Consider the following 17971-nt stretch of genomic DNA (forward strand, 5'->3'; position numbering starts at 1 on the left):
CATTATTAAATTGATTGGTGTTTGTTGTGCATTCTAAGTCTCTCTTTTAATTGAGGTTAAAAGTTTGTTAGTGAAAAATTAATTCACCCCTTTTGAGACCACATGTCCAACAGCTATTAATGCATAACTTTAAAACACTAAATAAAATATTAACTACCATCTATAATTTATTTTAACTAATGGATTCTATCAAATGAAATATTAATTATCAAATGAAGGAAATATTGATTATTAAAATATTGAAAATATTAACTACTTATTTTTTTTAGTTTCTTGGCATGCCCTTGACAACACACGTGCAACACAACACAAAAATAATACTCTTACTTACTACACTTTCCTAATTTGAACTTTTGTGGACGTCCCTACTCATTAGCCATGTTCATCACTACCCAAGATTCAAGGACCACAAGTATATATGTAGATATCTCGTACGTTGAGATGGATGCCATCCAAATAGTGATATATTCATAAAGTTTTTTTTTTTCATTAGAAATTTACATTTACTGCATTCATTTTGTGTTTGTCATTTCTCTTATAAAATTACTTCTTTAGACAATTAGTTACATCTCATATAAAAAATATATCTCGTTTGCCTTTTTCATGACTAACTAAGATTCAAGGACCACAAGTATTTTGTAGATAACTCGTACATCGGGATGGATGCTCTCCAAATATATAAATTTATAAACCTTTTATTTTTTTCATTAAAAACCTACATTTAATGTACTCATTTGTGTTTGTCATTCTCATATTTATAATAAAATTACTTCTTTGGACAATCAGTTATATTGATACATCTTACACAAAAGATCTTACAGATTTAGTTTAATTTACGATTACAAAATTTGAAATTAAGTTTTTTTTTTCTTAATTATAATATACTACAATAAAATTTAAATATAAGACCTTGTATAAATTATTCAATTTGTTAGTATAAATAAAACTCATGATGCTGTATGTTAATGGAACTCTTTCAACAATGTCAATCCCAACATCTTATCATTCACTCACCTCCTTTTTTTTTTTTTTTGCCAAAAATGAATAAGTTCTAGTAACTCTTTGACTCGGATGTTGAATTTCTGTACTGCACACATTTGGATTATTATGATGGTATAAAACAATTGTGATTAAATTTTTTAAAATTAAATGATGTCACTTTCATTAATACTGACTTATATATATATATATATATATATATATATATATATATATATATATATATATATATATATATGCACAAAACAAAATTTATTATATAATTTGATAAATATCTGCACTATTATGGCTTAATAGTCTACCAAATGACTATCTATTTGGGTAGCTGTTAGATATAAAATTTGTTGATTATCTTATTTCTAACAATAGTTTATTCAAAAAATTATATTCCACTTTTGCATTGAACACATTGAATGAGACTTGTGCAGGGAGAGCTTTCAGTCAAAGTATGAACTGATGATACCAGGAGCAACCTATGCCCAGATTAGTATCTATTAAGAATCTGCTTCTCATAAAAGACAGTGATATATCTATCAATAAATTTTCAGAAAAGGAAAATTACAAAAGTTAATCCTTTGCTAGTTTGCTATATAAAGATAGACAGTGATCTTTCAAGCCATGCCGACGGTGACCTATGCATGAGAATTGAGACTCTCACTTCTCAAACCAAATGTAATCCTCCTCAATTACTGGTCATGAGAAATGTGATTCACCAAACAATAAGATCTACGGAATAAACTGCCTTTTGCTTTTTAATAAACTGCCAGAAACATGCTTAAATTACATGATCTTTGTCTTTGTTTTAAAAAATTATATTTTTCGTTATATAATACTTTAACGTCTTTCACGTTCTTATAAGAAAGATCAAATTAAACTTTTAATTTGGTTCTTATTAAAAGAAACATTTAAAATTTCATTTCATCTTTTAAATTATTTTTTTGATGAAATATTCCATCGCATATAGGATATTTTTGTGTATTAAAATGAATTAAAGGGTGAAATTTTAGCTTTAAGAAAATATAATTTTTCAAAATGATAGAAGAGTCTAATTTGAGGTTTTGTCAAGGAATAATCCTTCTGATAAATACTAACAACACACTTTATTCTTTTTATATTTTAGGGAGTCATTTTTTTAGTTTTTTTTCCCTTTTTCACACACACACACATTGGGCTTTTACGACAGTCCAAACTCCAAAAAGATTAAAAAGGGCCGTTTCAAAAAAGGATTTTCCTTCCACAATAGTCAATAGAAGCTTCCTCTTTTTTTTTAAAAAAAAAATTAAAATATTCCTGGGCCTCTTATTTATCACGTCTTATCGTATTTAAAATTTTAAAAAATATATGCATGTATATTTAATTTAAACATCAAACTATTTTTGAAAAATCTGAGTGCAAATATCTATACAATTATAAATGACTTTTTCTTTTTTATGAAGATCAGCCTAATAATAGAGTTTGAACTTTGACCAGTATAAAGAAGATAAATTCAAACTTGTTGCTGTGATTGTACACCAAAAAAGTAAATGAGATTCTTTATAGTTTTTTGTTTTAAATTTATCATTGCTAACTCCTTACTTAATAAATTGAAAAATATTTTTTTTAATAATATCTCTAAAAATTTAAAAATATAAAGAGACGTAAAAAAATGGTAAAATTATGATTTTTTTATCATTTCGTATCTCTCAGACTTTGATTACCTAAGTAATTATAATTTATTTCATATAAATTTTAAGAAAAAATAATAATTTTATCTCCTAATTTTATTATGATTTTTAATTTTTATTTTTACTTAACAATTTTGGTTCACCATTAGTTTGTCATTATTTTTTTAAAGATAAATACTGATGTGACTTCGATATGTTGACATAATGAATAATGTGATAGTTTAACACATATATATGTAATACTTAATATAGGTGATAGTAAGGATGAATATCATATTATCATATGTTAGATTGTCACATTATTTACCATATTATTATACGTTTTAATCTTAAGTTGTTTTTATTCATTGTACTTTTCAAGTATGTGAATGTGTTAAGCACCAAAAAATTATGCTATGTTACTCCTAAAATCTATCATTAAAAGAATAATATTTTTCTTTTTGACAAAAAAGGAGATGGATACATAAAAAGTATAAATTGTCATTTCAACTATGTTAACACTTCAATCTCTACAACTCCAAACAAACCCAACTCAAAATATATAAATGAGGAACATTACAAAGCATATGGAAGGACCAAACCATACCCATGAATTAAGAAAATCTGTAAAAAGTGAGCCCCTATCTATACCTAAGGAGTTCTTGAGAAACAAAAGATGGTGAAGAATATCCAAAAAATTGTGCACCAAAAGAGACAAGCCTATATGTACAAACATTGTTCTAGGGTGGGTGAAAGCCTGAACAAGGGGCTGAACAAAAAACAACAAAGAGATATAAAACTGATATTCTTCGTTGATAATCCATTACTCAATATATATCCAATATTAAATAGTGATTTACAAAAAAATATCAACCATATAAGTGACATTATTTAGTAATTTTAAGAAAATTAATAAAACTAAATAATATCAAAAGATAGCATATAAGTTTAAGCCACCTATTAGACCTATATAGGCCCATCCTATCAGTATGTGTTAAACAAATACTACTTGGTCATTATTTTTCTATTATGTGTTTGTATGTGAGTAAAAATTTCTTTACTCGAAAAACAAAACCTATCTTAAATGATGATGTTGACCTTGGGAAGAAATTGAGCTGTTAACAATAGCTGATAGTAAATGTTATTTTTTTTGTCTGCAAACGGATGCTAATAGCTTCACATTGATTACTCTAGCACCGTGCCTAGTAAGTGGCAACCTTTGCTCCTAACCATGGGGACCAAAATAACTAAAATTATGAAGAAAATATTACAGAATAAAGTTCATATTCTATCTTGCAAAATGATGTTCACTAGTCTATATAATATATTATATACACGAACTATGTAAGATTTAATATTTTTCTTGGTTATGTAAGATTGAGGAACACAACAGGAATGAATCTTTAGGAAGTATATATATGTGGCAATCATCTTTCAGTTTTTTCTTGGGTGTGTGAAAATCCAAATGCCAACTCATTGAATAGATATACATTAGCAGGAAGTATATGTTCTTTATATGTGGACAAGAACAACGTCTTTTTGAAACTTTTTCAGCTCTCACTGTTGATGATAAGTTATAAGTTATAACACAAATTAAGTTTCAGTTAAGAGGCAACAAATGATATCAACTCAGGCCTATATAAGGACAAAGGTGTCCCCCATTATCAGAAGGAAGATAATCTGATAAACTTTGTGATTGTGTCTGCTAAATGATGCTATGACTCCACAGTGTCAAAGTGATATGATACTCGTTCAAACGATGGAAGGAATATCACTCACGTTTTTTCCGTCCCTCCTTGATCAATTTGTTGCTTATCCACCGTAATAAACAAAGTATTATTCTTTTCTTTCAATTTTTTAAAAACTAAATGGGTACCAATTTATTTAAATGCACTAAGTAAATTCAATTAGATATAAACAACTCATGAGCTATTAAATTTAAGTTTAGTTTTGGAGATAATTAGTTTATCACATGATATCAGAAGCTTTGTGACCCTGGTACACTAAAATTTTTCACAAATACTAGTATATTCTTGAAGAGATTCCAACCTTGATTGGCTGTAATGTGGAAACCTGTTATTAAGAATTAGATTCTTATTGTCTTTATTATTTTAAATATAAAAGTTTCAATACAAAGCAAGATAGATATGCATATTATTTATGCTTTACGTCCTAAAGATTATTGTGTACCAGTATTAAATATAAAATCATTCAAGCTCAAAAAGAAAAAAAAGGTCTTAATACAAAGCAAGATAGATATGCATACTATTTTGTATGTGAGGTGATAAAGTCTTCAAATATGTTTACGCTAATTGATAAACATAACATAATTTGTTTGAACATGAATGAAACATTTGCCTTAAAAGCAACAAACATGTAGCTTATCTCTTCATAGCAATTATTTGACAAGACTGAGTTGGACAGCTTGCTAACTTGGTTACAAACCTTTATCTAAGATTGAGTTGTGGTCTGATACTTGCTCTCAATGATGGCCCGCTGTGTTTCCATTGCCACGAATAATGAATATGGCACGGTAAAGAGTTCATCATCATCTAAAAGTATTACACCACATGTTGAACTAATCGCGAATTAAAATTTTTGAAGGCATAACAACAGACAAAGATTCAAAAGAAAAAAAAAATGTTATTTTTAGATTGAACTCTCAGAAAACTGCTTCTAAAAAATCTGCATCTATGTTTTCCCACTTTCTGTTTAACAAACTCAGAACAAGCAATGAAAAGCAAATTTCATTTTTGTTTAAAATATTTGTCATCTTTTTTAATGATAAAGCAAGATTCCACCTTAGGAACCTTTACTCGCAAGAAATTTCATCAGCTGCCTATCTAATTGGCTCCTTAATGTCATGATAATCACATTCTTCAAAACTATGAACAATGTTGGAAATTTAGATATTTAAAAGTAGACTTTAGTTCAATTCCCTTCAGCCATCCGAAATGCTTGAAAAGGGACTTGGCTCTTTATACGAAATTTGATATTTTTTTTTATTATATTTATTTTCTCTTTTCATGTGTATACATCCGTTGAGGTGTCCACAAAACTAAAAATTGTTCATTAATGAAGGTGATCTTCTGAAAACTTCTAATAAGCAATTCCAGCAAGTGATCTTCTGTCAAATGTCAAGTTTGAAAGAAACTTTTTACTCCATTGATGAAGAAAATATAAGTGTTTTTCTGCCAAATTTAAATGCATGCTGACTTTTACCCTCCATCAGAGCCTACCTCCATCGAGAGGTTTAAATACAAATTAAAACTGCCTGCGGCCATGTTATCAATGCCTAAGTAAATACAAAGTGGAACTGAATGCATGCACTACAGTAATGAGTGCTGTACTAAAGAAATAAATAAGAGAAATACTACTACAGTACAGTAATGAGTGCTGTAGTATTTCAACATCATGATTTTACAACACGTTTCACAATAAAGAGAGTAGTAAAGAGAATTCAATAAGATAGTAACAATACTCCTACAGGTAATGTGAGAAATACTACTACAGTAATGAGTGCGGGAGTATAAAAAAGAAATAAAATGAATTATAAAACAGTAAAAATAACATTATTCAATCAACAATATAAAACAGTTACTCACAAATAACAACTAAAGTTTTTATTTATTTATTTAAAGCAACTAGAGTATTTACTTATTTAACCAGTTTTTTAATTTTATTTTAAGAAAATCTAGCAGGTAATGTGCCAACTATGTTGGCAAGTTGTATCCTAATACTACTGAAAACAGAGTAGCGAACTTCAATACCAACATTGGAAAATGCACTCGAGTCAGTCATGAAAGTTTCTATTCTCATCTATTGAAAAGAACTAAACTCACTGTCTCTCTTCATGAGACCACTCTTATTATTATAATTCAAATCCCAATGTCTCTTTTTTTCCACCACCATCGCCATAGTGCCATACTACTCAAAATTTGGGAACTATTTTGACCAAATTACTCAAACCAAAGCCAACTTTAGGGACCATACTCAGTGCATTCAGGTCCTCCATTGTGATTTCTATTTTCTACCAGTACTACAACATAACGCAGCAATTATTTCTTATGATCAGTCATTTTCTAGTGAAATTCAGTTCATCCTTGTCTTGTGGTGAAAAAGAAGGAAAACCAATCCAACTCGGGTGTAATTTGATTAATAATAATATTGCCCGAGAAATAGTAATACTACTACTCTTACTAGATAACAATAGTTCCCTTTTTATATTTGGTTGATCAAAATGTTGTACTACTGTTTACTAATACAGTAATACAATACAACGTTAGCAACCTAATTAGCATAGCTCAACAAAGTTTGTGCCTAAGTTGGACTAGATATTAAGCCTAGGAACATAGCTCTTAGTGCAGCTACCACTACATATACAACTTGTTAATTAACCTTAACACCCCCACGATCACGTGCAGTACTTAGAACTCACGTGGCTTAAGGTGGATGTGAGAACTGGACCTCACAGAGAAAACACCGTTCCAGATCTCAGTGAAAGCTCTGACTATAACACCATGATGATGCGGTGAATTCAGCTGAAGAAAGCAGTTCAGAAGCTCTCTGAGATCCTGCTTGGAGTATATCTCGTTCTCCAATATCATTTGAAGCATGGAATGTCTGAAATCAAGATAAGGGTCATCAGAGTCTTTCTCCACAGCCACACCTTCTTTCCCAGCTCTGCCTAAACCCCCCACAGCCTTCACGTAGGAATCTGAGTCAGAAAAGTGTGAGGAATCAACGTAGGGTGAGAATGTGGTGTTGGTGTTGGTGGGGGTGGCGCTGGTGCTGTCACCCCCCCATTGGCTTGCAAAAAAGGAAGAAGAAGCAGAAGAAGAAGAAGAATGTTTGTGCTTTCGGTAATTGGTGTTGTTGTTAAGATTCTTTGGTTTTGGCTTTGGGTGGAATATGCGACGCAGGCTTGGTCTTCTGCAGGTGCCGCAGCCTAGTTTCACGGACACGGTGTTCAGAAGAAGCTTCTTTCGGGAGCCAGACATTGCTGTGGTTTCTGTGTTACTTTTCCGTGAGTACTTGCTAACATGAAAAGGGAACAAAACAATGAGCTTATTTGCCTTAGTCAAAGGAAGGTGTTTGTAAATGTGTAATGTGTATGGCTTTGTAAAGTGGTTTATTTATTTATTTATGGGGATGGCTTGGAAATGGGATGTGATGAGGAGGGTCTTATTAATTGGGTTTGCATGTGACTTAGAGTTAAGAGGTCCCTACATGTACTTAATGGGTCTAGTTTGTGATGATGAACTAATTTGACTACAGAGTGATCTGGACCGCAGATTTGGTTTATGTGAGTCGAGATATCTACAAGATTGTCCATATGATCACATGCATTCAGAATCAGAGCAATTTGAGGTTTGGTAATTGGATATTCAACTTTCTCGTTTGTCTAGTTGTCAAGTATTGGAGATGGGGATGCAGATAGACGAGAGGGGGAAAAAAGTATATTATTCAGATAGTATTTTTTAAAAATATTCTATATTATGTTTAGCGTAAACTACTATTTTACTCTTTGAAAGTATATAATGTTGTCACTTTAATTTCTAAACCTAAAGAAATTTTAAATTTGTTTATGAAAGTTCTATCTCTCAACCACATCAGTATACATTTTTTTTAAATGTTCAGAGAGACCAAAATAATGTAAATGATTGAATTTAAAAACTTAAAATGAAATAACAAAAAATTTCAAGTACTTATTTGAATTTTCCTGTGTAAAGAACTAATGTGATAGTGTATTGCTTATTCACTTTAGATAATAAATTTTAATTTAGTTCAAGAAAGAAAAATGTAAATATGAATTCAATCTAACCCAACATTTGACATATTGAATTGTTGGGTTGAATTTTTTTAATCCAACTTAATTCAGTGGACATATTAGATAAATCGACTCGTTCATCTCTAAACATGTTAATTTCTAAACATGATTAGATTAACCTAATTTCTTAATATATTATATAACTTTTAACATTATATATATATATATATATATATATATATATATATATATATAATTAAATTAGAAAATTAAAATTAAGATATAATTTACAATATATACTTCAAAATAATAATATGAATATAAATATATTATCATGTTACATTGAATATTATAAATTATATAAAGAAATCTTATTATTAATGCATAATTATCAAAAGAAATTATAATTTTTTAAATACCATTGCCTAAGCCTTCGCCATTTTTTTGTGTTGGCTGAGTATGTATTATCGCTTGGCAGACAATTTAGAAACCGTCCTTTTACATTTTATTTTTCTTTTGGTTTGATTTACAATTTTCAAGATGTAATTCAATTAGTAATTACGACTACATCAGGTCCTATATATATGCCAAACAATGATTAGTTTTTTTAAACTCATGCAGAATTAAATATTTGTTATATCCTTAATTTATTGTGAATTCTATTTACTAGACATTCAGTGAACTATGGGTGTTAATATTAAATGAGGTCATCACTTGTAACATTTAAACTTAAAGGTATTTTTTAAAATAAAATTTAAATTTATGATAATATTAAATATAACCATCACTTTTTTTTAGTCTTAATTATTTGTATTATGTTTCTTACTTATATATAAGGCCGGAAGTAGTATTATGTATTAGTCCCGAATGGAGCATTTGCTCTTGAATTTGATCTCAAGATCCACGTATATAAAACAGGACCGTTGAGATTTGAGAAGAGTCTCCATTTTAGCGTGACTATATTCTAAGAAAGAAAAAACATTGTAGTTGGGTTGTTTGTGAATCTTAACTCGCAAAATCATTTCTATTACTTTCCATTTATAAAAATAATAACTTGAACAAATTGTAATTCATCAATGAAGGTAATTTTTATCACTTATTTCATGCGCATCAATAAAAAAAATTGTACCCTTTCTCCCTTTGTATAATTTTCTAAATTCTATATAGAAAAAAAAATAAAGGAATGAAAATAAATATTATGTTATGATCACGTTGGTGTTTTTTCATTGGTAGTAACTGGTAAGTAACAAACAAGGTTTTCAGTATATTGATTTCAATGTTAGAGTTGGCTTCTCTTGTACTACAAAAAGTCGAAAGAAAAGCCAATGGTGTACCCAACGTGCTGGGATTGGATGTTTGTTTCAAACTAAAAAAGCGGATGAGAAAGTTAGCACTTGCTATTTCTCAAAGGTTAAAGTTTTGGAATTTTTATTGATCAATTAAAGATGGCAACGCAAACTACACTTATCGTAAACAACTGACAACAAATTAAATACTAGTTACTTGGAATGTAAACGCGAATATAGCCAATTGCTTTCAAGAAGATATTGGAATCAGAAGGGAATCCTCCGGTAATATTAAGAAAAAAAATTTAAAAACTAGATCGGTAATCACGGGGGCAGTTACAAGCTTACTTAGATTAACGTTTCTGATAGACACTCGTGATTTCGGTGATCCTCATCACCGATTTTACCTTTGTCATTGATGACAATGACACTGTTTTCATCATTATTATAATTCATACTTTTACCAGGTTGGTTTATCGGTGTCAAAATAATAAACTAAGAATATATTCGAAAGGAAAAGTGATACCAAATAACAAGGATCAATAACTATCTCTAAACGTGTAAATAAGTCATAATGTGGTCTATGAAAGAATAAAAAATTTGATCTAGTCCTTGAATAATAAAAAGTGCAACAATTTTATCATCTCTCGTTTTCTGAGACTATTTTGTCACTATACTATAATATTCACATACAATTTTGTCATGAAATTGTATTTTTCAAGTACCAAATAAAGTGAGTCTATTCCACACCCTCAAATTACGAGAAAAGAAAGTATAGAATGAAACTGATTCCATCTCTACCTTATTTTAAACAAACCATACAACTACAACAAATGCTTTTACATTCTATTTCACTTCACTTTTTCCCCTATCCATCTATCCATCAACGATGAGTTCCTGACAAACGTGTACTAAGTTTCTCGAAAAAGAGTGGGGAGGTTCAACGAAATGAAGTTGGCAATTGCTTTTACTTTTTATAACTGGGAGATGGGTGGTATAAAGTCATACAATGCAGTTGGCGATTATTTACTTTGTACTGCTGGAAGATGGGTGCTAACTAATTAAGTCATAGAATACAGTTGGTGATGTTAAAACTGTTAAGTGAACTAGATGCATTGGTAAATAAATGAAACTAAGATTTTTCTCAGCTATCATTGTTTCAAATTTATTAGTGGTTCAATCCTTTCTGCAATTTACATTAACTAAGAAAACTCACATAACACAAGCCAATAGCAAAAGGGTCAACCTTATTGGTTTGAACAAGCCATCTGATTCTTGATCAAGTTTACCACATGTTGAGCCACCCATAATGAGCCAGCCTCAGTACAACAGAAACCATGGGTGTGGTTTTCTCTTTCAATATATGTGGCCATACCGGGAACATGCTTTGAAATCTGTAAACAAAAGAAACCATAACTTCAGAAATTACTAGGGAAACTTTAAGAAACAAAAACATCTTCATTGTGGTTAACTAGTATTTCAATCAATCTTTATTATAAAAACATTTACCTAGCTCTTTTCCCGTAATTTAATGTTAAATATGGTATAAAGAATTTGTGGTATTTCAAGTCCACTTAGGATAGCACACATACATAAGCTGCATGCTAAAACCAGTGTTAGGAATTTATCACCACAAAAATTACTTGATAGCATCACAAACAAGAAAAATTTATAGAAAGTCTATATTGCAGACATTGGATGCCCAGTTCACTCCAAGAACATGCAAGTTAATATAGAGCAAACTGGAAGATCCCCCTAATAGCCAACGTAGTCCACTTTCTGTGGGCAGCTGGCTGTTAGATTTTAGTTTCTTTCAGCAGTCCGTTGTTTTCATTTTTCTTTTTTAAGCTACAGATAGTCCATTGTTTTGAAATGTCAAAGAGAACGAGAGAATAAGAGTGAGCTTCAGGTATATCTTAAAAGCCAAGGTATTGATAGGTCACATCATAATCTATTTTATTTTGCTCATTTTATCACAATACCTGCTGTCTAAAACATAAATCATGAAAATAAAGTAAAATTAATATCAGAAAGAGAAATAAAAGATCACTGAAGGTTAAATTAAGTATCATATCTTTATAATCAAGGTATTGTAAATTTTCCCCTCGGTTTGATTTTGATACACTTTTGTTTTCTTCTTATTAAACTAAAACAAGAGCAACTTTATAAACCTTCTGCTTTATTTAGAGTAGAAGGTCCCCAACATAAACTGGGGGATAGAGAAAGGGGAAGAAGGTAATTGCATATTGTAGTTCATGCTGAGATTCAAACACAAATCCAAACCTTCAGCTTAATGGCTCGGCCAAACTTACAACATTATTTAATTTCTTTAAAGTAAATAATTTGCAGCAATAAAAATTATCAAAAATAAACAAATATAAGGTTCTTCTTGGTTGTTTTATTTTTAATTTATAGAGGAAAAATTACTGCAAATTTTGATACAAGATCTTTCATTAATGATAAAAGGAGGGAATTCAACTTTGTTAATAAACTTAGAACATCTATTGCACCATTTTAGGATCATAAATGATCATATAGACTAGGATAGAATCTCAAGCATATCATTATCCTACACATGCTCTCCAGTGGAGGCACTCACAGACTTAAATGCTTGTGGTACAAATCTTATTTCATACCTTCAGATGATGCAAAAGCTTTCCAGATAATAATAACAGTAATTAAAATAAATAAAAAGATACCTCTTCAAGCAAATGAAGTGGTCCCCAGTGATCGTCAACACCAAATAAAAATGCCAATTGAGCCTTCCTTTCTCTCATAAATATCCAATCTGGTGCCTCTGAAAGCTAGCAGGGGAAGCACGTGATTAACGTTGCAGTTTAACATGCTTTCATTTCCTATATATTTTCTGTTTTCAATTTTTCCAAGTGTTTTCATCATTTCCCGTACAAATCTTTAAAAACAAAGTAAAAATAAAGTAACATGTTTGTAATTATTACTAAAAGCAAAAAAGATTTCCACAAACCAAACACATCCTATGTTGGTATGAAAAAATGACTATTACAAGAATCATATACAACAATAACTAAAGCCTTTTTCCACTAGTGGTGTCAACAAAATACCTACATTGATTAAAGGGTGCCAGCATTTAATTTTGAATGAAAAAAATAGTTACAGATAAATAATGCCATATGTAAATGAAAAAGTTGCTAGATAGTAAAATGAAGTGAAACAACTTTATTATAATTTATAAAATCTGAAAGGTATATTCATAGATACGAATTGTTACCTTTCTGAATTCAGTCATGGCCATATAGAGGACATTCCGCATGGTATGATACTGTGAGTTATTAAGGTTCGAGTTAATACAAAAAAAAGGTGCATATCAACCCACACTAAAAAGCTGTAAGTCAGCATCAACTAAGTAGATTTTTTTGCATTGGTATGCTAATATAAGTAAAGGGATCAATAAGAAGAGCGACCAAAAGAAAAAGAACTAAATTACAAATTTAATGTGATTTATCATTGATGTCCTCTTAGAACAGTAAAGCTAACCTGTGACAAGTGAGAGCATGCTGCCTCAACTGCATTGGCTGACCATGACTTCCCAAGGGATTTTCTGACAAGAAACCTCAAAGCCTGGACAGGTAACAATCCTAATGATGCTGTCAGGTAACTAAGAGCAGCAGCTAGAACTTGGGATCTGAAACCCCATGTACCATCATTAGTCATTTCAGATAAACTAGTCTAAGATTTTCATAAAAAATTTAGCAGTACAAAGCTTTCGTGCTAAATATTTAGCAATAACAAATAGATAATTACCATTATGTAATTTATCTGAAATTTAGGTTCAGACCAAACTAAAAAAATTGTTTTTATGCTTAAGTTGAATCCCATGAGGTATGAAATAGAGTGAACCACATCAAAACTATGATATCTAAGCTCATAACGGCACTACTAGTTCATGTCATCTCTAACAAAGTAGGCAATGTCAAAGGTATTTGACTTGGGGATGGGGGGTGAGACTAACTTGGCAATTTTTCCAATAACTAACTGTGTTGTTGAGTGTGGGTTTAACGTCAAAAATGGATAAAGTCCAATGCAATATTTCACCTACAGAGCCAAGGAGAAAATGAAAGTTAACAATTTATGGAGATCAGAAGTGATTGACAGAAGAGATGATGTGTTCGCAATTAATTAAATATGCATTGTTCCCATCACCTTCTCTGGCGACTTCTTGAACATTTCAATAGATATGTATGAACCAATAGAGTGTCCAACCTGGAGAGAAAACTCTAAATTAGCTACCAAAATTTTATTTCAGTATGAAATTTAACTTTTTTGTATGCAACAGGACTTTCAGATAACACAATTTTTTTATTCAATAATTTCATGAAACCCTCTTCCAGTATGTAATGAAAACACAGATAGTTGCTTTCATGTAAACTAAGCTTTCCCAAATTGATTCATTAATGATCCTTCAAAATTGTTCGCTTTTAGTGGACAAAAGGATGTTTGGCCTTACATGTAAACTAATTTTGAACTTAGTATCTCTAATATCATTCTTACTGTCAAAGGGGAAGGGAAGCTGATTAAAGTCATGTGTCATGGCAAGAAATTTATCCAGATATGAAACTATTAGTCAGACTATAATATCATGGATTTCTTTCTTTAACAGCAATATAACAAATTATTTCTCTATGCACATCCGAAACTCCACACACTGGCATTTTTTCTACTTTAAGTCGCACATTAAATGTCACTTGTTACATAATGTGGTCAACAAAAAATCTGTGTAAGATGTCAACATACTTTCTCTGACATCTTTTGCATTGCAGCACTAGTGGCAGCAGGTGAATACAAAATAAATGAAGTATTCACACCAAAATTTTAAACATCAAAACACCATCATTGAACAAGGAGAAAATATTTTAAAAGAACCCACCAGTAATATAGGAATCTCAACATTTTCCAATTCCTCTCTGATGAAGTCAATCTACAAACACACAAGAAAAGTGAAGACTTAGATTACTATCACACATTAATGCACTGTTAAATAAAATGATCCAAATCAAGAATGATGAATGTCAATCATAAAAGCATGGAAGTTTATGAAATGAATGAAAAATGTAAACATGAAAAAGAGAGAGAAACAGAGGAATATGCCAACACAAAAGCCTGCACATGGCATACTAGAAACAATCCCATCATGACAATTCTTCTATCTATTCAACAGTTGTGCACAATATAATATGAAATGAAAATTTAAATACTCAACTCAGCCACACTTTTCACACCTTTCAGCAATGCATTAGATAAATCTATAATTTTTCACGGGAGATCCAAAAAGAATGAATTCTGATTCCTTAATTTACTTAATTTTTTATAGTAGGAATCAAAGGGGCAGGGGAGGGCATCCCATTGTATAGCACACCAAGTATAACCAACCTATAAATGGACATCAAAATAAACCACTCATCAGACTGTTTTATCCTAAAACCAGCAAATGATCTGTTAAGATCAAAATATAAGCATTACATTACCTTGTGATCGATTTGTTCTTGTAAAGAAAACATGCGTCCATGTTCCAAGTTCTGGAAACAAAACTGTGTGAGAAAAATTCTAATGCCACCCAGGCTAATCAAACAAAACAAAATGCACATACCTTTCTTGAGTGAGAAACATGGCCAATAGCTGTTAGGCCACAGAGAAACATGACTAGTGAGCATAACTGCTAATCAAATAAGTAACCAGAAGACAGAAAGAAAGAGCTGCCATTACTTACCTGTGACAGAAGCAGTTCCCTCCAGCAACTCATATAGAAATTCCACAAAGTCCTTGTAGAATAAAATAACACCTGCAACAACCAAAAGTACCAAGAGCCGCAGCTAAACAAATTTAACATGGAAAAATAAGCACGCGAACACACAATCGAGGCCACACCTGGGTTTCCAGGAACAAACAGAACATGCAGTGTAGGAGCATCAGATTGAATCTCCAATACTTCAGAAGTGTAACTAAACAAAAAGTACACATAAATGATGAAACGAATAAATACATAAATAAATAAATAAACAAAATCGTCGTCAAATTCAAGGTTCGAGATTACATTACATACCATGACACATTGCATAACCGAAAATTAGCACGCCTTCTAGGTTTGGCAAGCAAATTATTGTCCACGCCCATGTTCTTATTCAAACACTTGGCAATAAACCTGGTCCAGGAAGACAAAAAATATTAGGAATGTAATTGCTTCTAATAAGTCTTAAATCTTATGGATGAAAATTAAGGGAAAATGGAGATCCTAATGAAAATGAAACAGAAATGCACATCTGCGAGAGTGAGGGAAGGTACCTGGTGCTGGAGGTGGGAGGAGGCAACAGCAAGGAGTGAGAGAGGGATCGACCAGTCCACCAAGCCAGACGAGGAAGCATCGGAGGAATTACAGAATATCAACAATTTTCAAATTAGTTACACGTGTAATTGCCTTCCTCTTTTAATAATTGGGCATCCTCGTTTTTCTCTTTTTAAATATTTTGAATAAAAATAGTGGAAATATAATAATAAAAAGATGATAACATTTTTATAACTATTTATAAAAAATTAAATATTTTCATAAACCAAACAAACTCTTTTTAGTTAACAAAACATTACAATATTTTTTTTTTATCATAGTTACATGGAAATAAGATAATCTCTTTGTGAGATGCCACTATTTCCTACATATGATATCTTATTTTATTAATATCATTAAATTAGTCCTAAAATTTTAATTTATTATCAAATTTACTCTTTTAATATTATTCAATTAATTATTTTATATTATAATTTATTTTTTATAATGACAAATATAATTATTTTTTTATGAACCAATTTGAAGATAAAATAATTGAAAAGTAATAATAGTGACATTTTATATATGTTAAAAGACTAAATTAGTAATTAATCGTTTCAAATAATTAATGTTGCCATATATGTAATTGGAAAATAAATCATTTTGAGGGTTTACTCTTTTCATAGTGACTATACTATAATAGATGGCGCAGCAGTTGGAGAGAATTGAATTTAAGTTTATAGTTGTTTTATAATAGTTGTATGAATATTTTTGTAGATATGAGTGAGGGATATTGTTCTAAAAGAGTAACAGGTACAATATAAAAATTAATTTAAAAATACGTAATAACAACACTCAACCACCAGATCATTAGTATAGATTTTTAAGTTTTAAATATATGTCTTTTTTTTATATATAACTTCAGTCTTTTTAAGAAGTTTATAATATTTAGTAGTCACCAGTCTTTGATTTAATAACTCTTATGTAAGATGTAAAGATTGATTTTAGATTTTGTTTTAGCCTTCCTTCTTGTCATTTTCGTTTCCCTTGAACTATCAAAGGAGATGATGTTGAGACAAATTTAGTATTTGTTGGCGTGTTGTCAGAGATGAGGGGGGGATAGGGTGTATATATATGCTCTTCAAGCACCTCACCCCTACTCTAGATTCTATTATTTAGGATTATCTTTCACTAAACACCATTCTAAATTAAATTTGATTGCTTTTCTTTCATCTTGATTAAAAATGGAAAATGCATCATTCATATACTTATTTATTATTTAACAATTGGTATTTAAGTAAAATAAAAATAAAATTAACATGAATAATAAAACATCAAATAATAAGATGCTTTGTGGGGTTTATTGAGAAACATTAATGAATTTTATGGTTGAAAAAAATTTGAATGAGTTTCTTAAAGTAAGAAAGATGATAGGTATAATGAAAAGTGTGAAATATCAGTAAATATAGTATAATAACTCATGTAAGTTTTTCTTAGATGCCCTTAGCAAATACTTAAATGTAAAAAATTGATACATGTTTCACAAATTTCAATTAAAACAATTTATAGTTTAATAATTGTGAATGCTTAATTTTGTCTAAGTTATATATAGTAGATAGAAATATGATTAAAAATAAATAAAAAATATCTTCAAATGCTATATTTGGTATATAACTTAAACCTTGTGTAAAGATGAAATATTTTTAATGAAAAAATATCAGAAATTCTTTTCAATTTTAATATTTTTTTTCACAAAAAATATCCTTTCAAATCTTAAATGATCTCTCTTTCTTAAAAATAAAAAGCATCTTTTCAAATTTAAAAGATAATCTTTTTCATAATCTTTTCAACACTCTACTTTCCTTTCTGGCTGTTATCATATTCCATCAAGCTCACTGCACTCAGTTGAAAGCTAAAAGGCACACTGATGCTTTTAAGGAGCTACCTGTTTTGGGTTTCGATCAATCCTTCTTTCAAT

At 30.1% G+C, this 17971-nt stretch overlaps 2 protein-coding genes across 2 annotated transcripts; both read right to left on the reverse strand.

Annotated features, from left to right (window-relative positions):
• Window positions 1–6768: 6768 nt before the first annotated feature.
• Window positions 6769–8078, reverse strand: LOC100804319 (transcription repressor OFP6). Its single transcript, XM_006577030.4, has one exon. The coding sequence runs from the start codon at window positions 7640–7642 to the stop codon at window positions 7070–7072; it is 573 nt and encodes a 190-aa protein (XP_006577093.1). The 5' UTR covers window positions 7643–8078; the 3' UTR covers window positions 6769–7069.
• A 2703-nt stretch (window positions 8079–10781) lies between these two features.
• LOC100790552 (UPF0554 protein-like) lies at window positions 10782–16128 on the reverse strand. The gene is given in 13 exon segments (NM_001252831.2): window positions 10782–11092; window positions 12398–12502; window positions 12946–12996; window positions 13212–13359; window positions 13687–13769; window positions 13878–13937; window positions 14602–14652; window positions 15200–15250; window positions 15322–15350; window positions 15442–15513; window positions 15600–15673; window positions 15775–15873; window positions 16014–16128. Coding segments are annotated over 13 exon segments (1050 nt in total). The 5' UTR covers window positions 16094–16128; the 3' UTR covers window positions 10782–10945.
• Window positions 16129–17971: the final 1843 nt, after the last annotated feature.

Source organism: Glycine max, chromosome 3 (assembly GCF_000004515.6).
Source record: "Glycine max cultivar Williams 82 chromosome 3, Glycine_max_v4.0, whole genome shotgun sequence".
NCBI classification, from domain to species: domain Eukaryota; kingdom Viridiplantae; phylum Streptophyta; class Magnoliopsida; order Fabales; family Fabaceae; genus Glycine; species Glycine max.